Source organism: Sinohyriopsis cumingii, chromosome 14 (assembly GCF_028554795.1).
Source record: "Sinohyriopsis cumingii isolate HCF-2022 chromosome 14, ASM2855479v2, whole genome shotgun sequence".
Taxonomy (NCBI): domain Eukaryota; kingdom Metazoa; phylum Mollusca; class Bivalvia; order Unionida; family Unionidae; genus Sinohyriopsis; species Sinohyriopsis cumingii.
In genome coordinates, this window is record NC_142974.1 from 47,418,386 (window position 1) to 47,445,516 (window position 27,131).

The 27,131-nt window shown below is 39.4% G+C and overlaps 1 protein-coding gene across 4 annotated transcripts in view; it reads left to right on the forward strand.

The window, feature by feature from the left end:
• LOC149783713 (uncharacterized) overlaps positions 1 to 27,131 on the forward strand; it is a 103,963-nt gene that overhangs the window by 21,506 nt on the left and 55,326 nt on the right. For all 4 annotated transcript variants that reach the window (XM_089931954.1, XM_089931958.1, XM_089931955.1 and 1 more), the window contains 2 exons: positions 4,995 to 5,185; positions 24,289 to 25,041. In XM_089931954.1, the coding sequence (XP_089788080.1) occupies positions 4,995 to 5,185; positions 24,289 to 25,041 (944 nt within the window). The remainder of the gene's footprint in view (positions 1 to 4,994; positions 5,186 to 24,288; positions 25,042 to 27,131) is intronic.

Here is a 27,131-nt window from a genome sequence, read left to right on the forward strand (position 1 = left end):
CCAAACACGAAAACAGGATGGGGCTGAGAGGGGATGTGTAGTTGATTTCAAACACTTCTAAGTAGTTTTGCTTCTCAAGGAATATTTCAAGCTGGAAATGTTTTGAGCCTAGTTACTACCATTAGCAAGATATAAAAAGTACCAAACATGTTTCATGGTACAATATACCCAGCATATTTTTTTACAAATGCAAAAGTGCTGAAAGTCAAGTGACATCCTTCTGGTAAACTAGGATTTATTCAAGGAAAGTAATTGGAGATGGTTTTTAATACAAATGGCGTTAATATCATATTTATCATGATAGCCAATGGCCGCTCCGATGTTGATCCTGAAGATCTGGTTTTTTATCATCATTGGACAGTGGTATTTTCACAGGGTTCCAATGAAAGATTTTTATGCTATGAAATTAGCATAAAATAATACAGATTTCATACCTAAGATGGCCACCATTGTAGTCATTATGAAAATCTATTTACACGCAAAATGGCTGCCTTTGTGGCCACGTTGAAAATCTTCCGTTCTATCAGTTCAACCGGAATAAAAAGTCATCTGATATGGATTTTCAGTCTTGATTTAACAATAGTAATTAAAAATAATGACACCTTATTGGTTCAAAATTAAAATGAAATTATTTTTAACCACCAACATGGCCACCATTATATGCCACTTGGAGACCTCATTATTAACATGCCTTGAACATGATATTCGTTTAGTATATGTCTTTCACTACAGAAACTTCATGTCATATGATCGATCCTTAATAAACTAAACGTTGGGATATTTTTTTCTTTTAAATATAAAGAATTGTGGTTGCAGTTTTGCATTATTATGTCCTTTTGTTTTTAAACTATGTCACTCTTGTGGTACACATTTACTTTCGTTTTGTCGTGCACAATACTCATATATACTTCGTGACTGGCTAAGAACGATTACTTTCCGTTACCTTACGCTAATTTCATTAAAAATTTTGACATTTCAAAATGTTTAGTCTGTTTCAATAACATCAAGTATTAACTATATCCCTTGGTTAGATTCATTCAGATATAAGTCATCAATTGAAATGTATTTCTACATTATACAAATGCTGACTGGATAATCTTCAAATATCTATATCGTCTCACAGAAGAAACGAAAACATAGTGCTACACTATACATATCAGATCATCTCACCCTTAAAAAATAATATATTAGCCATGTTGCCATTTAGATAGCGTTGAAATTATTTAACATTAAAAATCCAACTATAGCGAGGATTTCTGAAACATGCAATTAGCCGAATCGCTTTGACTAGATTTTTAATTTCATCACAGAATATAACATTTTTATACCACTGCTTATATAGTGCTACTCCTTCAGCATTTAGATGCAGAAATGAACATATGGGTCAGTATATTGTCTTTCTTCTGTTGTATAATGTTAGTCATCCGATGTCCCTTAACACAAAAAAGTATAGTGGCTACACTCCAAAATTACCTGGACGATTGACACTAGACTGTACACATCTTCCGCCAATGGCTTAGTTTGTGTTATTTAAATAACGTGCTGATCTGAAACTGGAAAAACCAGACTTCAAGGTCACCGGCTACTGCACTATGGTGAAAACGTTTTCCAAGGTCTGTTACGGTGATATATGCAGTTTGTTAGAGCTGGTTTATAACACTTGACTTTTGAAACGCAATAAGTTTCCATATGAAATAGGTGGAGCGTGTGTCTAATATTGGGGCTGGTTCCCGCAGTTACTGCTGCGTTTGTCATTCCTTTGGGCCTGGTGCTTATCGCTGTCGTTCCGGCCTTTTGAGGTTGTATCTGTTGTAGCCCTTTGAGTGCTTACATGCTGTTCAATTATTTCTGCTGGCCTGGCAGCCTCCCCCTCCCCATTTAGTACCTCAACAATTTCACACTCACTAATAGTTCAGTGGGAGGCGGATTGAATATAAAAAATTGATCACAAGATTTACAAATGTTCCAACATGAAGACAACTGAGCAAAGATACATACTCGTTCTATAAAAAGCTTCTTGTTTAAAGATAAACTACTCTAACTCAGTGATCAGGGACCTAGAAATGAAGTGAAAGAAAGCAAAATAAATATGTCCATATGATAGCAAACTTGAGAAACATGAACGCCTTGGTAAAATAGATACATTGAAAGTAATTAACGCTTGCATATATATTAAATTTTGACGTGTTATAATTACTATAAACTTTTATAATAGTTGTTTAAGGAAATAGAATGAACAGTGATAGGCTCTTCTTGGGAATTGAATACACCATATTAGCAAAGTAACACGAATAAGGGATAAAGAAGGTTAAAGAGAAAATACTGTTTAATTTACTGTATATAAAGCTTAATTCAATTTGTACTTGCTAAACGAGAATTATTCCACTCAAAAATATTAGCGAAACGGTCCACTAAAATTAAATGAAAAATTAATAAATATTGCATTAACAAAATACTATATTCTTCAGTGACCATGTACTGTGATCAGTCCACGTGCTTTATCTTGGCTGGCACACAGTACAAAAAAATAAACATTGTATTGTCCACCATATCTTTTATTTCCTCATATATTGTGAAGAAATAACAGGGTCATATATTCGGCTTCATCCAAGGATGGAAACCGGTCCTAATAAATAGCACAAATAAAGGGATAATAATACGCGTTCAACAAATGCACCACACAGTTTCGTAAGCTTAAAGAGGACATAACATATATTAAACCATGGCAAGCATCACTGGAAATCTCCAAAATAGAATAGGTATTGAAGTATCCACTCAAGTAATTTAAGGATATGGAAACGTGCGGGTAGAACACTGATTGGTATGTGTCAGAAGTGGTGTCCCGAAATGAAGGTTTATAATATATCATCTATTTCTCCGTGTGTCTCTAAATCAGTCTTAGTAATTGCAGTAGAAGAGTGCTGTCAACATGGTCTGCGGGTGGAAATCGAGAGCAGCTGTATTGCCTTTATCTGGTATCTCCCGTACGATGATGCCGTGAAGGAGGCTGATACAGGCGAGCATATTAACGGCCGTGTCGTTATGCACAATGCCATACACAAATCGCACTTGTCAACTAGAAAAGCGTGGTTGTTTCTTCAAATATTACAGCAATCTCACAAAGTAGGTCGTCTAGATTATAACCATATTGGTCGATCGCAAATGCTTCCGTGTCTGTTTGGCAGTGGATATAAGACGGATGAAATACCTTTCCACAGCCCAGGTCGAAAGCAACAATGATGCAGTGTAAATGGAATTTATTTAAAAAATTAACTCTTAATAAGAAACACTCAAACACTGTTTACATAATCGCTCACACAAGCTTGATATTTTGAAAGTAGAGATGCGCATTCATTATAATGTACACTTACGAATTAAACAAGCCGGCTGCCACGGTTGTTCGTTTTGGAATTCGCAAAGTTATGCTTTCCAATTTATTTTTGATGCACCTTTCTGTTTCTTGGAGAGTGTGGATGACCTCAGGTTGATGATAAAGGAAAACTTGTTTTGGTCCAATTCACTTATAGTTATCGGTGGCAGCTTTGCGCCTTTGTTATCATCCCTCGCCTTTATGGTAGGACCTCTTCCATTGCGGGTATCGCGCCAACGCATGACTTAGAATACCATCGATTGTCACCGACAATGTTTCGATAAGGGGGTAGTGAAAATGCCCAGTAAAGCGCGATAATCAGAGGCTTGCATGGACGCCTCAAATAATACAACTATTGCATTAATACTTTTAGCTGAAATGTTGAGGTTGATGTTCCGGGTGGTGTAGCGCTTATTTATCACTCTAATGTGAAGAGTAGCTCTCTGGTGTACTATATGACCGCTTTTCCCTTGTATTGATATATAAGCATGACAGAAAGACCTGTTTTGGTCACGATGTTTAACTTAAACGAGATACTGCTTTTGTTATTGCATACCGAATTATTAGCGTTTCGGATTACCCCGTCGCAGACTTTAAACGTCAGCTCGAAGGTGAAACGGTCACCAACGTTCTGGAGCATTTTGACACAGGATGAAGGCTACGGGCTGCTTTGTTGGTATGATCGTGGGTTTGATAGCCAAGTGTTGTCCTTGCTTATGGATTACTAACTTGGTACTAAATATTTTGGTTATTACCTGATGTTGTTCATATTCACAACGGACTTTGGCACCATCAATGTTTTGAGTTATTGCCCATCTTGCATTGCATCTTAATGTAGTGGATATCACAATCTCATTAGTGCGACACTATATGCAGAGTGATGGATTTATATGTAGCTTTGCAGGTATCATGAATATCACCTGACGAGGTGCATGTCGACAGATCCCTTTTATAACGTAGGTTTTAGAGGTATGACAGTAGAGAATCACTATCTTCAAGGGATTTTTGTGATATGCTATCTCTGACACAGCTTTGTTGGAATATCCCTTGGTATAGGTAATGATAAAAAAGGTCATTTACATAACTTTACCAATAGCTGTAGTATATATGAAGACTTGTTCTTTTTGCTTTCTCACTGTTTTCGTTTTTAGTATAAATATTTTGATGTACATTAATAAAGTTTTTTTTTTTTTTGAAGTCACTAAATACTTGACTGTTTAAATAGATTTCTCCAGCTGTGTTAAATTTAGTTTATCTCGAGGCATTGTTAAGGGAAAGAATTGTACTTTCTTAAATTGAATAGGAATGTTTGCAAAGTTGTTAGTATATAATTGTTTCAATTATCGAGAATGTTTACATCCATTTGTACATCTATATCCAGTGTTTGTATTTCTCATTCTTTGTATAGGAATAGCAGAATAGTTATCAACTCTTTTGTTACGACAATTGCCCTTAAAATGTTTGTTGGTTTTATAATCATACATCTGTTTTACTGTACTTTAAGTTTGTTCCATTAGAATGACAGCATAGTTTTCAACTATAGACTGGTGTTAGGTATCATTTATCTTTTGTCCATTTTCTCTATCGTACATCAATTATTTTTACTTTAACGTTTTGTTCATAGGAATGGCAGTATCATCGTCATATATAGGATCTACTGGGTTGTCACAGTTATTCGAGAGATTGGGCAACAGAAGCAAATAATCAGCGAAGTGGAAACAAACCCAGTGGACACAGCAAAGCTTGTACAGTTAATAAAGGATAACCTACCGCAACGAATTGGAGCGAATGTGACACAGATCTCAGAATTACAAGGTAACTGTCTCCATTATCTTGAATTGTTCCTGGTTGTTTCAAACCAGTGAGATATAAAGAATCTCCAGTATCCATGTCTTCGATAGAATCGTTTGGATTGTTATAGCTATTAATGAACATAAGTCACCTTTGCAAAACATAAAATTGGGCAACTAGGTTTTATGAACGAGGCAATGGAAACCAACCCACATGATACAGCAAAACAATAAGGCCTATAAAGAATAATCTGTCAAAACAGTCTGGAGCAAGACCTCTGAACTACATGAAATTTGCAGTTTGCAGAATGTCAAAGACTTTCTTTGAAATATTTCAATTTTATCAATACATAGTGTTTTTCAGAGTGAAAAATTCGATAAAATGTGTTGAAATAAAGAGATTCGCTTTTACAGTTTGAATTGGCACATATTACATAAATATTCACGAAAAACCAAAATAGTTGACTTAAAAAGGACCCTCAACTCTGTCATCGTATTTTGCATCCTTTTGATAATATTGTCATGCAACTGTTTTGCTATATCTGATCAGTATAACGGTATTAACAATGTGTAGCCAATTTCAGATGGCCTCTTGCACATTAAAATGTTTGTTACTAATTAAAATGCAGAAAGATTCAAAGACTATTTCCATATATTGGAGAAAATTGATCATAACAGGTGAAACTTCAAATTAATGTCTGAATGCATGAGATATTTTGTATGGTATTGTCAATCAGAAATTTGTAGTAAACAACCATCGACTGGTATTTGTTGCTAAATGGGTGCAGCTGAGGATTTGTCATTTGCTGCTTATCGGAGGAAATAGGGAAATTAAATAATCATATACTAGAAACACCACGAGTCACTTCTATGGAAGATATTTGTCCTGATATGTTGGCTGAGATCAGATATTAGGACAGCTAACGTAGTTAATATATTTTCATGGGTATCAATTTCTGTTTTGTGAACTATTATATTTCTCTCGATATTTTAAATCGTGGATAACGGAATGGGGACTATAGCTTGCACGGACAGACTGTTGTTCCTTGGGTCTTTCAAATCGTGGTTAGTTGAAACATTCACATGTATGAAAACTGGTTCCCAATGAAAAATAGTTTATGGATAGTATTCAAGCTGAACTTCTTGGATGCTGATGCTGGAAAGTATATGAAACTGATGTTGATAGAAAGTGAGTGACGAATTACCCATCCGACATGACTCGTACACCGTTGTTGTTTGAAGTGTAAAACACCTTCTACCGGTCTGGTATACCTTACAAAACACTTATTATTTCTTATTTCTGCAGTAAAAAGTAAATGTCAAATCTTTCAGAAATGCATGGAAAGAGCTTTTTCATTATCAGTAGTAAAGTGGGATACTATAGCGACATTTGGGACTTCAATATTAAACTAGGTGAGTTATACCCATTCGACAAGAAATATTTAACATCGAGTTGTACCTTGGCGACAAGGGGAATTTAACATGGGGAATTTTAACATGGATTGGTTTATAGAGTGACAAAAATGTGTAGGACTGTCAAGCGACAAGGTAAAATGGAACAGGGGTGACGTCACGGTACTAGACATTCTTTAAAATGTTACAAGGAGCTGACCTCAATCGAACAAACAGCGGGGCAAAAAGCAGAACACTTGACGGAGCGGGACATAATAGAACTGGATAGAACCCTTTGCGGGACTAGAGAAACTGGCAGGACATAGGTATATGACACATATTCATAGATTTATGAACATAAATCTATCACACCTAAAATATAAAATCGACTAAAAAATTGGTAGGCAAGAGAGTAAATATTTTCTACTCAAACATATAATATAAAAGCGTCTAAAAATTATTTTAGGCAAGAGCAAATCTTTTCTAGACAGTGGAATGGCGGTATAAAAGGGCCTTTGGACTTTTGTTGACGCCATTCGGCTAACAGAGAGGGCATAGCATAAGTCTCCTTCTCATCCTCAAACTTCTAACTTCTGGACCGTAGATGTGGACTCTCTTTAGACAGCCATGTCTCTCCACATAGATCCATCTTTTCCAAAAGCTCGTATCGGTGATCCGGATGATTGTCCATGTTGATCGGACATACATGGAAAAGTTCGTACGGAACAGCATCGACGATACAACGGTATATGATTCAACGTTAGTCCACATCTTGTGACGAGAACAAGTCAAGGAAATGAAGTGAACAGCGGTTATTAATAGTGGAAGAGCGGATCGAAACGGATTGAGTTTTTTTTCACCAATCCCAATAGGAGTTACAAAATTCAGTCACAGTGTGAAGAGAGCTGCCTGTCACATCACATTTCCTATACAGATGCGCTAGCGTCTGTGCGCAGTGAATCAATCTGACGGTTTTCAAACATGATGGAAACTAAGAAGACAATGAATTAGGGCGCACGGGCTGTGGAGACGAGAAGCGATGTCATAGCGGCGGATACCAATGTCAACACAGTCCTACTTTCAGAAGAGGCCGATTTTAATTGGGATTTAGTGGATTTTCTCTCTTCTTTGCAAGAATGTGTTCCGGAACCAGCACGTTCGCCACCTTCTCCATCTTTACCATACGTAGAGGATTTTAAACAGAGACAGAAAGAAGAATTAGAGAAATTGTTATAGCAGGAGAAAGAAGTAGAACAAGCTTTCCTCATTCAACAGCAATAGCAAGAAAAAGAGGCAAGAAGAAGAAAACGACACGAAGAAGCAGCAGCAGGGACGAAACAAGCTCTACGAGAAAAGAGGACAGTGAAAGTCACACGGTGACGGTACTCAGACATTTTGGCAGAGTTAAAGAGTATTAAGAAATTTATCACACTTCTTTATTATGACTCAAGAGAAAAAGACCTTCCCGACCCTAACAGCCGAACCCTGTTACTACGCCTGAGATACCAGCCCTAACGATTTCTACCAAATCATCAACAGGATCAAGTCCATAACTAGGCCATGGCCGTGGCAAAGACTTAAGGCAGTTGAAGCTGATTGCTTCTCGTTCCTGAGTTTAAAAAAACACCAAAAAAACACCCAACGGTCCGTTTCAGGGCCACCCACTTCTCTCAAAACAGACAGTATTTATTTTGCCAAAATAAATTAAACTCAAAAAATCCCTTTGTACTCCATGATTTACGTGTGTGAATGTGTGAGTGTTGGTCCTTATTCAAAAAAATTAAGACAAAGAGACAATGACGTTTTACTTTACAATCGTTTTTACAACACACCACTTTAAAAAGTTCATAGACTTCTGTGTCTTTGTTCACTTTTGTCTTCTTCACTTTTACAGGTTTTTCTTCCTCTTATTCCTCATTTTCTCATCGTGATCCTTTCTTCTCTGTTTTCTCTTTATTGACGTGTCTGGGTTCTTCCTTTATCTTCCTTTTGCTTCTGTTGTTTCTTAAGGCAGTCTGACCAATGCCCTTTCTCTTGACAATGATAACAGGTGTCTTGACTTTTGTCTCTTCTGACACCTGTCTTGCTTTCTTGACGGTCTGGACATTATGTAGCCCAATGCCCTTTATTCTGACAGATATAGCAAATATCTTGACTCTTATATCGAAAAGAGGGGAAGTAGTCCGTTGGCATGTCTGAATAAAATTTTTGTATGACACCTCGCAAAGTTCTGATCAGAAATTCGATCTGTGGTTTCTCTTCCATCATTCGTAATAAGTTTGAGAGTGAAATGAGTACACTGGCCATATATATATATATATATATATATATATATATATATATATATATATATATATACACGTAACACGTAACCACGTAACCAATATATATATATATATATATATATATATATATATATATATATATATATATATATATATATATATATATATATATATATATACACGTCTGACATGAATATATAGGGGACCATGACCATGACCCCGTTTGCATCGTGTTTAGCAGCCCGACGGAATTAACACCTTCCACAGTCATCAACAATATTCAACACGTGCAACCATCCAACGATAAGTTTCACATCACCGATGGAAAAGCTACACTTTTCAAGACCCACCTGTCTCTCCCTCAAGGAACCAGACGCAGAAAGGTGTTATTGGTGGACGACCTTCTCAGCATGAAGCGTGGCCTCGTCCGAATTAACAACCCTCAAGACCATATGTATTTAGCCCGTGCCATCGTAGTTTGACGGATCTATGCCAACAAGAACGACACGGTAGAGCAATAAAGAGCATGGAAAATTATTCAACGATCGGACCGAGCCAAATAGCGAAGAGAAGCAGAACTCCTGCTAAAGCAAATGGGGATATCCAAAAACACACCATGTGGCATTCCTGAAATGTAAAAATTGTAAGACGTCTTGGCTCCACGCTACTTGAAAGGTCACCATCAAGAAGTGCGCAGACCTTTGTTGTTTTGAGACAAGAATTAAAAAAACGGAAAATACATTCATGTCTATTATCACGATGAACATTTTGTTACCATTACCAGCATCACCGCATTCCTGGGATAAGGCGAGAAATGTGACTATGGCTATAACAATCGAGAGAAACGCAAGCATTTGTGGATCGAAGTGTGAGGGATGTTTGTCCTCTCAACCCTGTCTGGACGAGGGACAAGAGCGAGCGCATTGTCCAACTTGTCAGCGCACCTTTGTCATCCCTACCTGTTACCAACACCATCTGAAGACGCAAGGTTCACATCGAAAAAGTGCTTGCTAAAGCCGAGATTGTGTCCTACTTGTTGATAAGGCAAACGTACTAATAATGCCAAGGTTCACATATGTTCAGGAATGAAGCGATGTCACATTTGGCGCCAACCCAGGGACTTGGAATACGAATGATACATTCAAAAATTCCATTTCAAACATGAAGAGGAAAATGACTAGAAGAAAATCAATTTCATCTTTTTCGATTTTGAATGCATGCAAGAGACCATCATTCACATTCCTAATTTCTGCGTGGCTCATCGAGCGTGCGAGAAGTGCATCAAAGAGCCTATCGTTAGTCATTGTCGTCAGTCATCACTGCAGCGAGATTTCTTGAGGACGTGAAAAAATCTTTCGAGGACCAAACACGCTGACCAATTTCGCCTAATGGATCTTAGACCACATCGACGAGTCGTGGAGCCAAGAGGACATCGAACATTACGGATATTGTCATCGCCATGCAACTTCTCGGGATATGATGGACATTTTCTTCTCAGATACGCTACGGAACAATGTACTCAACGTTCTAAGGTGACTTTGAACGGAGCCAAAATCATTTCCATGCAAGTGGGAAAAGTGCAGTTTTAAGATTCGATGAGTTATTTTGCCATGTCTTTGAGCAGAATGCCTAAACCGTTTAGAATGACAGAAATGGTCAAAGGCTTTTTCCCGCACTTTTCAATACCGAATCCAATCAAAAAACCGTACTGCCCAATTTGCATCAGTTTCACTACCACGACCCCGACAACATGCGCACCGAACAACGAAAAGCTTTCTACGCTTGGTACCAAACTAACGCCTCGGACCCCTTCGACTTTCAGGAAGAAATATTAAAGTATTGTCATTCCGACGTGGACATTTATGGCGTTGATGTAATAAATTCCGAGAATTATTCATGGAGCACGGAGGGATCAATATTTTGAAAGATGCATATACCATTGCCAAAGCGGGCTACTTAGTGTACCATCGATGATTCATCGCTACAAACACTCTGGCTGTCATACGTCCTCAAGCGACGAACTTTGTCAAACGTCAATACTCGGTCAAAGCTCTGCGCTGGCTACATTACTTGTGCGACAAGGAAGACAAATGGATAGCACACGCCCGCAATTGAGGAGGCGAAAAGACCATCGAAAGGCATTTGGTGGATGGCTGGGACTTAGAAAACCCCAAAATCGTGTAAGAGTTTAACGGGTGCTTATTTCACGGATGTCTCATCTGCTACCCTCAACGTGGCACGAAGGACCAACAAATGCGACCTGTTTGCTGTACCACGCTGACGAGGAGGAAATCAAGTACGTGGACGTGTGTTCGCTGTATCATTGAGTGTACAAATACTGTCATTTTCTCACAGGTCACCCTCAATTGCTGACGAAACATATCGACATTGACAAGATTCGACAATATGACGGATTGGTTAAATGTAAAGTCTTGCCTACCACAGACTTGTACCATCCTGTTTTACCTCACCATTGTAAAGGAACACTGATGCTTCCCTTGTACCGTTATCGTACCTGTTCCGAAACGTGGAACCGAAATCGACCTTGTCATAACACCCAGGAAGAACGAGTCTTAAAGGGAAGTGGGACAGTGTGGAATTATTTAAAGCGTTGACTTGGGATACCAAAATTTAGACGTGTACAAAATATACCACTTTCTCAAGACAGAAAAATACCACAAAGGTGAGCAAACTCAGATAGGCATTTTTGCAGACTACGTGGATGTTTTTTTTTTTTAAAAACTGAAACAAGTAGCCAGTGTCTCTCCTTCCTGGTGCCACACTTCCGAAAACCAAAAGAAATTCAACTAGAAATACTGGCAGCAGGAAGGCATCACTTTAGACCACGTGGAGATAAAAGAAGGAAGGCGATCGTTTGCCAAAGTGATGTTAAATTGCTTGTGGGGCAAAATGGCACAATGGGCATGTTTACCAAATACGGAGTATTTGTCCGAGTTTTCCCGCTACTTCCAGATGATTCCCGACAAGACCAAACACTTGAAACACGCGGACGTCCTTCGTGAGGACTTGATCTTAGTCAGTTACGAAGAAGAAATGAACTTTGTAGAAGCCGACGAATTAAGCAATGTCATCATTGAGGCCTACGTTACAGCCCATGCTTGCTTAAAATTGTACGAAGTTTTAGAACTGTTAGGAGATCGTGTGCTTTATTTTGACAAGGACAGCTGCATTTACATTGATCGCCTGGGTCACTGTTACCCTAAAATCGGAGAAGACCGTTTAGGAGCATGGACGGACGAGAATCACACTAGATTCTACGTTTTGCTAGTGCTGGACCTAAAAATTACGACTACGATTACTGGGAAAAACATGAAGAAGTGCACACCGAGTGTAAAGTCAGAGGACTGACTGTCAATTATTGCACAAGTCGAGTGGTGAGCTTTGGCGTGCTGAAAGAAGCTTTGCAGTCTGGAGAGGATGGATACTTTAGAGTGACCACCTACGAAACGCACGAGATTGTACGTTTACCCACCCACCAAATCGTCAGTCGACCTTTGGAAAAAGTCTATCAAATAGTTTAACAGAAGCGAGTGTGGCTTCCCAATCACTTCACTTTACCCTGTGCATATGGCGGTATTAAAACATTGTTCCGAGATGATAGCCACGAACAAGAAGGATGACTTAGACACAGCAAGAATCGAGTGAGAGACCCAATGAGAACTCAAAGTTCAAACCATACCATTTTCCACTCTTCTCGCCTGACTATTTTAATTGTTCCAGTCGATTGGAAACGTATCAAAAATGGCCTACCGATAGAGAAGAATTACTTCGAATGTTTCGGCTAGAACAGGATTTGTCTACTTGGGTCCTGAGACTGCATTTGAATACGAAGTACAGTGTTTCAATTGTGATCTGAAGCTGCAAATGAATCGATGTATCTATAAAGATTCATCTATGTTAGAACATAATTGATCGTCTTCGCACTGCCATTAGCTTTACATGACCTTTCCATCCATCACATTACGATACAGGTATGACGATACCATAGATAAGGTAGTACCATTGTCGACAAATGAAAAAAGGAAGACTTCCAAAACTAGGCATAAAAACGGAACGATTTATAAGCAGATGACTTCATTACGACTATAATAGAAAAGCACAACAAAGTTCATTATAACGACCAAGACCAAACGCGATAGATGAATGCTAACACACAGACCACACCATTCATGTTCGGTGATATTCAAGTTCGGTGATTTTCAAGTGGAGTGCGATGCTGTACCTTGCGATTGCAGGGATGCCGTACACTGTGACCTCAGCTATTCAGTACCACATCATCGGAACTTTACTATGACTACTACTACCACTACACCTACCACAGGAAGTGATGCTGTGCGTGTCCAACCTGTCTGTAACGAAAGCGATGCCACTCTTTACCGTGGACTCGTTACTGGTTTTCATGGTGAATGTCATCCTCCACGTGAAACTTTAGGACTATCACCCTTTGGATGTCATCCAACCCTAAGTATACCTCAGCGGATTTCACCGTACCCTTATCGAAATGAGCTTGTGAAAGACGAACATTCTTTTTTTTTTGGTGCGTTTTTCAGATTACTACAACTTTTAATGTAGATTCCAAACCTTTCGTGGAAAATGAACTAAATGTCTTGGAGGACTTACCCCCGAAGATTTATCCAGAGCCGGATGTATCTACTTCCGCGAAGGGGATACAGTCAAGTGCTTCAGTTACGGTGTGTCACTTCACGTGTGGGATCAGAAAGATTCTGCTTACCTGGAACATGCTTGATGGTCTCCGGATTGCCACTACCTTCCTTTAGTGGGACGACCTCAGTAATCTCTGGATGGACACTTTACAGGAGAACATTAGTGGTTTGCCTGTGGATTCAAGAGAATGTATTTGCCGAGAGTTGGTCAAAATACAAGTGAAACGCAAAGAACAATTGCATCCGTTACGTCACCAATGCTAGAACCACTGGTACCTGAATGGTATAAGAGGACTGATTCATTTGAAAACTTTCCATTGGTCAGACATTGTTGAACCGGACGAGGACCAGAATACTTTGGTGGCTACTGATCCTATTACTTACAAGGTGGCAATACTACATCAAATTCCAACGGAAGAGTTAACGGATTACCAAATTTCTTTATGCTATCAAATTGTGTCTGTAGATGAATATTCTGTGCCGTGTTTGACGTGTGAACTAGTGACTAAACGATTTAAATACGAAGAAGTAGTATGATCATTTCTGTGCAAAACACACTTATTACTTCAAACAATAAGAGTAAAAAAAAACCGGACAACAATGACCCGACCTTTATCACTCGTGATACAATGATTGCCGTTAAAGGAAATCAATCACTGTATTCGAACTGAGGAGGATTACCATCTCTTTTTACGAGCACTGAGTCCCACAAATTTGGATCGTCGTGTGGTTTGTGCCTTGGTGAATTGATTTATTGGATTTCGTTTTTCAGCCGATTCCCTTTGGGCTCTATACGATTTGTACAGTGAGGTACCGCCAAAAAATATTATGAATGTGGTACCTATAAATGTCCACGAGAGACACATTCTGTTAAAAGCCTTGTATTTTAATCTGGATACTTATCGACCTCTGCGGGAAGAAAAGATTCGTCAACTTTTAGGCAATGAAGATGTGTACGACGATGTGTGTGTAGCTTGTGACTTTCACCTTCACTGGACAGATGTACATGACAGGAAAAGATGAGGTTTTGAAGCTTGGACCGAAGAAATGGTGAATTATGTCCAAGAGTTGTGATCCTAAATTCAAACGTCCAGTGAGAAAAGTAAATTTTAAACCTGTGTTAACTGCAGTGGCAGAAGAAGAACCCGTCACTGAGGGAAACCACTCCTTTTCGGGCAGGACTGTCATGGACATTCCCGAAAGATCATTCCGGAAGGACATCTGTGTGACTGTACCCAATGTAGAGCCTGTAAGAACATTACACACTCTACTTAGGACACCTTTGTTACCAAAAACATGTTGTACAGTGACTTGTTTATATTCAACTTTGATCGTTGTAATGTGTATTTTAATGTTGTGATGTGTATTTTAATGATGCACTTAACCATTTGGCTTTTATATATTTTAGTCTTTCGTATTGTTCACATTTAATAAATGCAATAGACGTGTCCTAAAAAAGCATAAAAAACTCTTGTCTTGTCTGTCTTCATATCAACAGTGACATTCCCTGCACTACTATAGCTACCTCTGCTGTTTCTGCTCCCTCTTTCAGCACTTTCAAAGTCATCGACAAAAACTTAGATCGTACCAGTTGGAAAGCCTTCCCTTTAACATGTTAATTTCCAGACCTAGCGGTTCAGGTAAAACCGAATTTGTCAAACATTTGATCGAACATAAACATCATTTGATCGGTTGTCCAACTCAACGGATCGTGTGGTGTTACAAAGAGTTGCAATCGGCGTAGTCTCTTGCGAGAAAGTCAAGGCAATTCCATCGTGTTTGTTGAAGGCATTCCTGGCGAGGACGACCGGATGGTGTCTGACCCCGGTAAAATCCCTCTTGTCATCTTCGACATGTTAAGAGTAGACGAAGAAGAAATTAAACTGTGGTTTACACGCAAAGAGCATGCATCACTCAGAATTTGTTTCAACAAAGTAAAGCCTACCGCAACATTAGTCTCAATGTTCATTACGTGGTCTTGTTTAAAAGCCCTAGAGAAAAATTGTAAGTACAAGTCTTAGCCAAACAGTTAGGAACGCTTGGCTGACTCATGCGTACGACTATGCCACTCAAACCCCACATGCCTATTTACACTACTCTTGGACTTAAAACCTACCACCCCCGATTATTTGCTATTTCGTACCCATCTGTTTCACCACTGGTGCCAAGACGGAGGGCCTGTCATGTATACGTACCGCCGTCGACTTAACAACAACAACAACAACAACAAAAATATATAAAATCCTCAGACACTTTGGGTTTGTCTCGTACAGCGTCAACATGACGTCCGTTCAGTCTCATCTTCCTGTCAAATTGATTTGTGCCTTGTGCGGCATCAGTCGTGAAAAAATCCACCAATACGTGCTCGTATCTTAGAAGCCAGTCATAAAGAAGTCTTACGATGGTTTACGGTGACAGCACGTCAATTACAGCAAGGCATCATTCACATCCCTCATCAAACCAAACGCTCTTTTGAGGGAAATATAGTAGCCTTGATGCAACTGGCATATCCTCGCATCGACACTCAAACCAAAAAGCAAATCAGTTTGAGTTCTGGAGGTAACGATTCTCTAGGAGGTATCATCGTTCGCTCCCTCATAAATGGGATCCTAATACCCCCCAAAGGCCTCCCCGAGAAGAAAGCCACTACCCGACCCAAGGGTATCGAGCAGAAGAAGAAGGGCAACAGTGTCAAGACCAGGTCACAGTCACAGAAAAAGAAAGGTCCCCAGAGAAAGAACAGCCCCTAAAACCAGCTTCTACTCGCAAGGGATGCAATTCGTCCAGGACGCAACCGTACATTCGCAAACCACGGCATGCAACAGCTGTGACCGCTTCTCTAGTAGTCTCAGTGTCGTCCACTTTTTCGTTGCTGTTGATGCCTGCCAAACCCAATTTAACACTCATTCTTCCTCATTCGATGAAACAATGGAAACCCGCATCTACATAAACGTCTCCTGCAGCGTTGACACCCTCCTTCATTTTAACTTCAGTGGCAGCTGCTCACAAAATACTTGCTTCCAGAGTCAAAATCCAGAAGAGACCGGGCATGTTACAGAGTTTACTGGATTTATCCGAGCAAGAACTGTCTCAATTTATTCCGTTGCGAACCCCTCCATGATGCGTGATGGCTGTCATCAAGTTGATACGACTTAAGAAAAATCAGTGGCGATGCTTTGCAGTACAAAATGAACCTGAGGTAAATGGTGGGGATCAGTGTGTTTGTGCCCCTGAACACTCAAAGATGCCCATCAGAGAAGATCACACAGTTACCACCATCGTCGTTCTTCTGTCGAAATTGGAAAAGGAAAATAAAAGGACAGTCACGTCATCCATCAAAACGCTTAGCCATGCATCAATGTCATCCACAGAAAAGACCCTATCGTCCAAAGAAAAGGAGAAGCCAGCAAAGGGGATAATTTTCTAGCATAGAACATATGGTCAATCAGTTTAAAGAAAGCTTTGAGCAAAACTTTTTATCAAAACAGATAAAAGGATGCCAGTCAAGCCATGGACTTCAATATATTTTTGTGTGTGTTCCTGAACGCCCAAAGATGTCACCTCACCTCAATCCTGTTTCTGTCCAGAAAGGAAAAGGAAAACGAAAGGGACGGTCTCGTCATCCTAAAAAGCGCTTAGTCAAGCATCTACGTCACCTTCTGAAAAGACGCAGTCGTCCGAAGAAAATGAGGATCATTCAAAAGGAATACTTTTTTCCAAGCCTTCTCAGACAAATAAGAGAAAAAGACACATGTCAAGTGATAACTTTTAGTTTGTTTGTGCATGTACTCCTGAGCGCTCAAAGATGTCCCATAAAAGAAGTGCTCACCGTCATCATCGTCAATCTTCTGTCCAAAAAGGAAATGGAAAATAGGACAGTCTCGTCATCTGAAGAAATGCTTAGCCAAACATCGGCGTCACCCCCAGAAAGGACACAGTCGTCTAAAGAAAAAGAGCTGCAACAACAGGGGATGATTCTTTGGCGATTTTGGAAAATACATCGTTACTTTTTTGACGGAGCGATAGTGCAAAAAAAGAAAGATATAAGAGGCGTTTGCCAAGTCATCGACGTTAGTGTATTTTTGGTGTGTGCCCCGGAACCAACCAACCAACAAACAAACAAACAAAGATGTCATTCCCAGAAGACTTCCTTTTTCACCATCAAAGAAAACAAAAGAAAAGGACTTCCTCCTCGTTTAGTCAAGCATGTGGACATATTGTCTGTCCTGTCCAAAGCTTCTCCACCCATGCGAAAAAACTAATTCAAACAGCCTCCAAAGGCGTCATCGATATCGGCAGCGAATGTTGTCTAGATGTCTTGAAAGCACGATAACTTCTTCGCCAAATGGTCAAAAAGAAAATTCACATCCGTGAAAAGAAAAAAGATTTTGGTGCAACGCGGAGGCTTTTTACCCCTGTTAGCACCTCTTGTCAAAGCAATAGCAGGCCTACGTTGGATCTTCTGGGACGTATTTTACCCATGCTTCCAAGATAAAAAGAGTCAAGAAGATAAAAGGGACCTCTGGAGTTGAAAGATCCCATACGTAACCATTGAAATCCGATGCAAGGACGAAAACTGAATTTAGTGCCTTGCAAACGATGGATGGAATACCAACGTTGGCAATAACAACGGACCCCGCATTGACCTCCCAATCCTCATTTGACTGAAATGTCCCAGTTAGAACACGAAACGCAGTTGTTAATGGATCGCAGCGATTCGTCAGAAACGGAAAGATCGTATCGGTGTTGCAACGACTGCAACTCTTTCACCAGAAAGCTTTAGACGAAACAGCTCTTCCAACTCTGAAAGATTTTAAGACCCTGATGAAAAGTCCATTACGACAACCACCAACCCCAGCAGTCAAGACAGACGCAGCCCCATGGATGCCAGAGGAAGAAAAGACACGAGAAGTCTTTCAAACACCGTCAGCAGCTCCAATCCCTACTAAGATTTCAGCGTCCTTGTTGACCCCTTCCCACACACCTCAATGGAGAAGAACTCAAAGCTTGGGTTAAAAAGATGACGTCACCTCCTCCTTCGACAGAAGTGGAAAAGAAAGAAGGAAAACCAGAAGTGAAAAGAGAAAAGAAGACCAAAGCCATCCCATTACCACCACCACCTACACCAATACCATCGGCTTTAAATCCCATGGTACGTCGGACACGTAAAGCGGTTTCCAAGCCATCATCGCAATTAATCCAAAGTAGCATCAGCAAGGAGTGGGTGACTTATTAACAAAAATGCAGAAGGTGTTAGTCAGCATTTAGTATGATCCACTGCATCTTGCTGGTTTTCAAGGAGTTCAGAAATTGTATCCTTCTGCCAAAAATCCTCTTAAAAGAGTCCATTTATCTTAAGTACAACGATGGTTAAAAGAACAAGCCACGTACACGTTACCCAAACCCATTCGACGAACATTTTTCAGACGTCGCACCCGAGATATCTCTCATTTGGCCACATCTTTGCCGAGTCTTGTCAATCGGCTTTCAAATGGAGCAGTGAATTAGTGCTAGCCCTCACACTGGTGTTGAAACAAAGAGGTAGTCACCCTGTTCGATGGCAAATCGACAAACTGACAAAGGCACCGAATTTTTAAATCAAGTTTTCCAAAAAGAATTCACCACCGATAATGCCGAAATCGTGGACCGTTTTCAACGCATTTTGAAAGAACGCATGTGGAAATATTTTACTCATCAACACACTCTCAAGTATATAAACGTCTTACCGAACCTAGTCCGAGCGTACAACCAATCTTACCGTCGGAGCAGCGGATGTTCCCCATAAAAAGTTACTCCCGACAACGAAGTGACTGTTTTTTGAGCGATTGATCGGTATGATCCCGACGGTGGCTGTCCCCAAGAAAGATTAAGTGTTGACGACGGGAGATTGGGTGCGTATTGGCATAACCAAACGCCCTTTCGACAAAGTTTACTTACCCAAATGGACCACCGAATTGTTTCGTGTCACTGGACGAATGCGTGGCCGACATACTAGGGTCTAAAATCGGATGACATGAACGGGGAAGTCTTAAAAGGAACGTTTTACTTGCCCGAGTTACAACGCGTGACAAAAAGAGACGACGTGTATGACATCGAAAGCATTCTCGACTGAAGAACCCGAAAAGTGGGAAATCGACGCGTGTCAAAGAAGTCAAAGTACACTGGAAAAGATATCCTCCCAGTTTGACTATTGGATCAACGCTTTGCAAGTTATCGACTATGAAAAGTAGTGACCATTATGACCTTCAACACAGCCTGTACTGCCACTACCAGACCTACAAAAGCAACCCTTGTGGGTGTGATGTGGACAACGTGTGCCTAACACGCAAATCGTCCTTTTTTCTGCCATATCTTTGTGGTGTATTGTGTTATCGGTGCTGCCATTGCTAATTTGAGTTTGCGACAAGGAGACAAACAATTGTGGACTATTTTACTGAGCAGTCGCATCGGCTACCACCTTTCCAATCCGTCCCTGAAATACTCTTCGAATGGAAACAATGGAAGCCTTGTGTCCAACATCAGTCAGCTTCCCAACAGTCACAACCAGAACAACAATCCTCTTTTAGACAGTCCTCTAACTTCGAGTGACCCCTAGGAGAGCAGAACTCTAGAATTATGAACAGCAACCATATTTCCTTAACACATTAACCCCTGGAAGTTTTTGACATTTTTGCCTGAAAATCGGGTAGGAAATACATTTTGAAATCTATTTCTGAATAGATCCGAAAACACCAAATCCCCGGTGATCTTTCAATAACATACTGCCTAGTTGTGTTAGAAACATCGTTTTTCGTTTTCTACTTGACTCGCGCGTGAGCAGAAGGGTAAAAATTGGAGGATTTTTTGTGCTAAACGGAGCAATTTTTTCTGTATCGAGACCAATCTTTATTCCAAACGCCCATCTTATCCTACTTTTTCCAAAGGCTCATTTGTCTGTTTGCAGTTTATACTGGTTTGCCTTAGAACTGAGACCGAAAAGTCTAAACTCCGGACACAAAGTCGGATTCCGCCCACGGGCGAATTATGGGTAGAACAAGTCGGGTCCAAAAAATGAGTTATTTTTTAAATCTGTATTTTGTAGTGCAACTAGATATTCCAGATTATTTGGTATCATTGTAGAGATACATCTATCTACCTTTATCTAATACCATCCACATTAGTGTATAATGCATGACCAAGACGCTACAGAGATCGGTAGTAGGTTACTACCTCCTGCCCCGTTAAGTCATCGCTAGTGGTTAATGTGTTAATTAAAGTTACCTAGGGACAGTTCCATGGAGGTGTTTCCCGAAAACACTTTATGCTGTTACATGGCCAAATTACCTCAGACTATCGAATTAGATCTCGTACCCCATTGGGAAGTGGCTATGCTGGGAATGATTCACCCTACACAAATTCAAAACATCATTGAAACTCAAAACACTTTTCACGTTGAAATCCTGAACGAACAATTGCAACAACAGATGAATCAAATCAAGTTTTCAGGTAGCGCAAATCCAGCAAGCAATCCATTTATAAGCATCTATACTGTGAAAATTTCAGCAGGCTTTTATTTTAATGATAAACATTAGGTGGACCAGATTGCTGCCAGGTTTGAGGAAGTGTTTGGCAAAGCCATGAACAGAGCCACAAAAGTGTTAAGACTGAGTACCATAAAGTGTCTCGTCACCTAAATATTAGGATACAGAAACATTGGCTGTTACTTTTAATGGTATTTTGTTTGAAATTTAGGGTTGATATGCACATATGTTTAACAAATAATTTGACCCCGAACAGCCATAAGATCAAAAGCAATATGGGGTTTTACAGTTTGTTTTGATTCCCGGTAGAACTGAACGAAGGATTCACTTAGATTTTTATGTACTCGGATGTGGTGGAGTACAAAGTGGTGGGACACACCTCCGTACCGTTACTGCATGTCATTCCTTTCAAAGTGGATTCTGCCACGACCACTGACGAGGAAGATGAAAACACTTACCACATTCACCGCGAATTTGTACATTCTCACTATTTAATCGTCAGTAAGTCATATTTAGACACTGTCAACATTGCTATAAAGGAGATCTGGGAAGAAAAATTTCATTCACCAAAGAGAAAGTCATGCTTGAACTCTCTTTTCAAAAATGATTCTCTAACAACTCGTAAGTCAAGTATCCAGTGTATCGAGGAGTCGCTCTTCAGCAAGGACATGGTTTAGGAGATATGTTGAAATCAGCCTTTTGTTTGGTGGCTCTGGTGTTGAAACCGATGGTGACACGAGGATTGCATGCCTTGAAAGATGCCGCATTGACGCATGGCAAAGAATTTCTTCAAAATGTCATAATCGACAAACAAAACCCTAAAGAAGCTTTCTTGAGAGCAGTCAAAAATGTTTTGCTTCAAACGGGCAAAGACATTTTGGGCCGACGAGAAACTCCTATAAATGACCTGGACGTTGCCGAGTCAGGCATTCCTGCTTCCCTGGCACCACAGCAAGGACAAAGCATAAAGAGACGACGACGAAGACACCCCTCCAGAGGCCTCCACAATCATAAAGCTTAAGAATGACTAAGAAAAGAAGAACTGTCTGAGATTTAGACATTCTTGATTATTGAAAATTCACAGAGAGAAAAAAGAAAGAAAGAAAATGATGCACAGACAGTCTTGCGCCTGTTCCAAGTTGGAACTGGATCTGTTTGCCATGCCAGCCACTATGCTGACGATGCAAGAATCCCAATAGGTATAATTTTATCCCGTCTCCTCTGTCAAGGACTCAGGACCAGCACACATCAAATTTAAAATCAAAGGACAGCTCGAAGATTACATTGTTCTGAGTAGTAGTTACTTGTACTTTAACATCAAAGCAGTCGAAAGGACCGATACAGACAATCAAGAAGACGAGGACAAAGTCCCATAAAAATTTCATGCATTCATTGTTCAGCTCAATGGATTTGTACTTGAATAACAAACTGATCAGCAGTAGCATGAATGCTTACCCTTATCGAGTGTAACTGGAATATCTCTTGAAGTTAGGAACAGAGTCCAGAACACTCATCTGGATGCCTGCATGATATGGGAACCTGACCCACAGGGCAAGTTTAAAAGCACAGATGACAATGATGTGGGGTTTAAAGACTGTAAAGACAATATTGTTGGAAGCCTAAGTTTAGAACTGATGGCCGATCATTTGCAGTTGGACATGTGGTTGCAAGAGAAGCATTTGCTGAACAGCGTGGATGTCCGTCTCAGATTCAATCTCAGCAGTGCCGCTTTCCATTTGATGAATGTTGGTGGCACTTACAAAACAGTTATCCAAGAAGCCCAACCTTTACGTGCGACGCATAGAAATGTTACCTAAAGTGGGAAGCGAAGAGGTTACAGGATGTTATAGACAATTTGGAAATGATAGAGGAGATGAAACAACAATTCTTATTACAGTCCCCATCGAGTGAAGATGGAGATCAACAATCTGAGAAAATCAAAGAAACTAGTTAAAGAAGAAAAAAGAGGAAAAGGAAGACATAGAAGACAAACAGGGGATGAGAGAATGGAATCCTAAAATTGAAAAAATAAGAGGAGAATGAAAAGAGAAAAAGGAGGAGATAGTGGAAAAGGAAGAAGAGGAGGATAATAAGGAGAAGAAAATGAAACATGTGATTGGGAAGATAAGATGATGGTGGCAAAGAAAAACACAAGGCAGAAATAAGAAGAAAACATCTAAAGACCCTTTTCGGGGCACCTCCACTGTCCCGAAAAGATTTGCTCTCTTGCCTATAAATTGTTTTCGTCGATTTTATATTTTATGTTTGACTAGAAAACATTTACTCTCTTGCCTAAATTCTTTTAGTCGATTTTACATTTTAGGTGTGATAGATTTATGTTCATAAATCTATGTATGTGTCCTATGTATGTATTCCACCAGTCCCACCAAGCATTCTATCCAGTTCTATTATGTCCCGCCCTGTCAAGTGTTCTGCTTTTTTTCCTTCCAATGTTTGGTCCGATTGAGGTCAGCTCCTTGCAACATTGTTGACAATATATAATTCCGTGTCGTCACCCCTGTTTCGTTTTACCTTGTCGCTAGACAGTCCCAATAATCCTGTATAGTCCCATCCATGTTAAAATTCCCCATGTTAAATTCCCTTTGTCGCCAGGGTGCAACTTGATGTTAAAGTTTTCTTGTCACCAGGGTACATTAAAGTGCCATTATTGCTATAGTATCCCACTTCACTACTATTATAAATATGTGATTTGACCTGTCATTACAAGGTATATTACTTAATCAGATTATAATAATTAATACAACTGCATGGTGTTATAATCAGTCAACATATTCTGATGATCATTCCAATAAATCATTGCACCAAAATTTTCACCAGCCTGTCTAGTCATGTAACTTCCTTGAGAGTGTGGTTGATACATTATTTTACTTAAACTTCAACACACACACACACACACACACACACACACACACACACACACACATAAATGAATACTTGTCTTATTTCACAGTGTAAGAGTTGTCGAAAAGTGCATCTAAAAGATCACTTTGATAAAATCTAGGCTAAAATTGTCAGATCAAATGAAATGCTCATATCTTCACATACGTTTTTGAAATAATCACCAATTAAATGTCACAGTGTACACTGTTTAAGTGAATTATAAACCGTGAATGAAAGTAGATTGCAAAGTTTAATTTATCTGACTCAACTCATTTTATGTAGAAAATAGAAGAAACAAATGACCATTTGATGTGAGTTACATTTATGTTGTTGTTCTGTTCACAGAGGAAACAACAACCAGAACAGCACCAACACCTACTACTGTACCATCACCTAGAAATAGAACTACATCTGCTACGGAAACACCAGCTACTACTACCATAACCACATCCACAAAACTTCCGCCAACAACCAATACTATACTAAATTCTACAGCCACAAATATAACTTCTAAAGAGCAAACTATAATCACAACAGCTACACCCACTACATCAAAACCAACAACCACAACAACTACTAGTACCACACCAAAGCAGACTACTACCACTGAAACAACTAGTACTACAGCAGAAACTACAACAATAACAACTACGAAAGAGCCAAGAATTAGTACCACTGCTGCATCCACAACACATCAACCAACTATCAGCACTACAACAGCAACCACTACACCACAGCCAATGACTTCCACTGCCACAACAACTTCTACACCAAAGCCGACTACTACCACCGAAACCACTAGTACTACAACAGAATCTACAACAATTACTGATGTACTGACCACTACTATAACAACTGCACCGCCTACATTTCAATCAACAATCACCATTACCGCTACAATTATACCAGAGACAGACACCATCAATATCACCACAACAGCAATTACACCTAATTTTACAATGATACCAACTACACCTAAACCTATAACAACTGCTACAACAACAAAGCCTGCTAACACAAGTACCACAACAACCCCAGAACCGATGACATCTATGACGAATGTGCCGATGACAACACCAAATCCATGCAAACTATCTGGTGAGTGTTTTAGATTCAGATTTAAAAAGAATTTCAAAATTATTATGAACAAAATGTAGCAATTTATATCTTTCTACATGGTTAGATTGTTTTCATTCCATGCCAGGGAAATCATTTCTTTTTGAGATCTTAAGATAAAGTTCTCTGAAAACATTGAATTTGCAAATACAGAATGGGGTACTTGAAATAATTTGCACAGACCTTGGAACAAAATGCACAGACGCTAATAATGATTCTGTACGTTTTTAGATATATCGCAATGATGTCTGCAGTGTGGCAATTTATAGTGATTTCTAGCACTGGCCCATCATGCCGCAGACATGTTGCATGATACCCCACCCAGTCACATTATCCTGACACAAGGCCGACCAGTCCTAACACTAACCTCTTAATGTTGAGCATAATGCGAGGCAGCAGCTAGTGTCAATTTATAAGTTGTTGGTATGACTTGGTCGAGGTTCGGACCAGCGACCTCCCACCTCTGAGGCTGATGCTCATACCACTTAGACTACACCGGAGCGGTCTGTCAAGGAATGGGTATGACCTCGGTTCAGACCCAAACTATCATGCTCACTGGGTTTCATTTGTCAAGCTCATTTGGTGTTTGTTAACACATTAACCCCTTGAGCTTTTTGTTATTTTTGCCTGAAAATCGAGTAGGAAACACATTTTGAAAGCTATTTCTGAATAGACTCGAAAAAAAAAACCCAAATCCCCGGTCATCTTTCAATAACATCCTAGTTGTGTTAGAAACATCCTTTTTCGTTGACTATTTGACTCGCGCATGAGCAGAAGGGTAAAATTTGGCCCTTTTTTTTTTTTTTTTCTTGCTAAATGGAACCATTATTTTTGTATGGAGACCACTCTTTATTCCAAATGCCCATCTCATGTTACTTTTTTGCAAAGGCTCATCTGTCTGTTTGCAGTTTATACCGGTTTGCCTTAGATCTGTGACCAAAAAGTCTAAAATCCGGACACAAAATCGGATTCCAACCACGGGCAAATTTTGGGTAAAAAAAAGTCGGGTCCAAAAAATGAGGTTTTTCTATCTGTATTTTGTAGTGCAATTAGATATTCCAGATTATTTGGTATCATTGTAGAGCTACGTCTGTCTACCTTTCTATAATACCACCCACTTTAGTGTATCTTGCATGACCATGACGCTACAGAGCTCGGCAGTAGGCTACTACCTCCTGCCCCGTAAAGTCGTCGTTATGGTTACGGTTACGTTGTGCTAATATGTTTATAAATCCCTAATTATATTTGCTTGAAAGCTGGTTATCTATATATTATCATGATAATGTGCATACAATTTCATGGCAAAGAGTTTAATCACCTTTCTGCTATTGTATTAACATAGATTAAGGATTGACATTTGGACCTGCACACATACAGACACACAGCTAATCAGCAAATAACGAGAATGTTTTCTGAGTTTAGCAGAAAATAATTCTGATCTACCATTGATGTTCCTGTGATGGCAGAAACTTTCAGTATCGGCTGGCCTCAGTTTCTCTAAACATCAGTTTCTCAAAATATGCTTTCTCACACTAGTATTTGTTTTGAATATTGTTCACGTTACTTCGTTAGTAGCAAAGATTTTTTTTTCCCTCGCAGAATCTTAAGGAGACATCATTAATTAAAGTACATGTATAAACGCATTAATTTTCTATTAAGATATCTTGCTTAATGTCTAAGTTAATGTTGAGGATTTCCTCTAATTTGAGGAATTCTTTAACTCTAATTCTAAGGATCTAAAAGTCTTACATATCAAACGTTTACTAACAAAGTTGAATTTACATAATTTCTGCTATCTCATCCACTGAAATTTATACTGATCTCAACTGAATTATTATAAAGAAAACAAGATGTTATCTTAATTTAACTGGACTGTTTATAAATTTAATGAACACCAGGCCTGGAGACAAATAATTGATTTATTAGCCTGTCTTGATGTTGAAGGACCAATAGTCATATTCTATAGTTGTCAAAAACGAAGCCAATAAGACCACTGCATAAGTACTAATTAAGACAATAAAGTGATCCTTCTCATGTGTGATTTGATGAGTGCATATCACATTTTATATAAT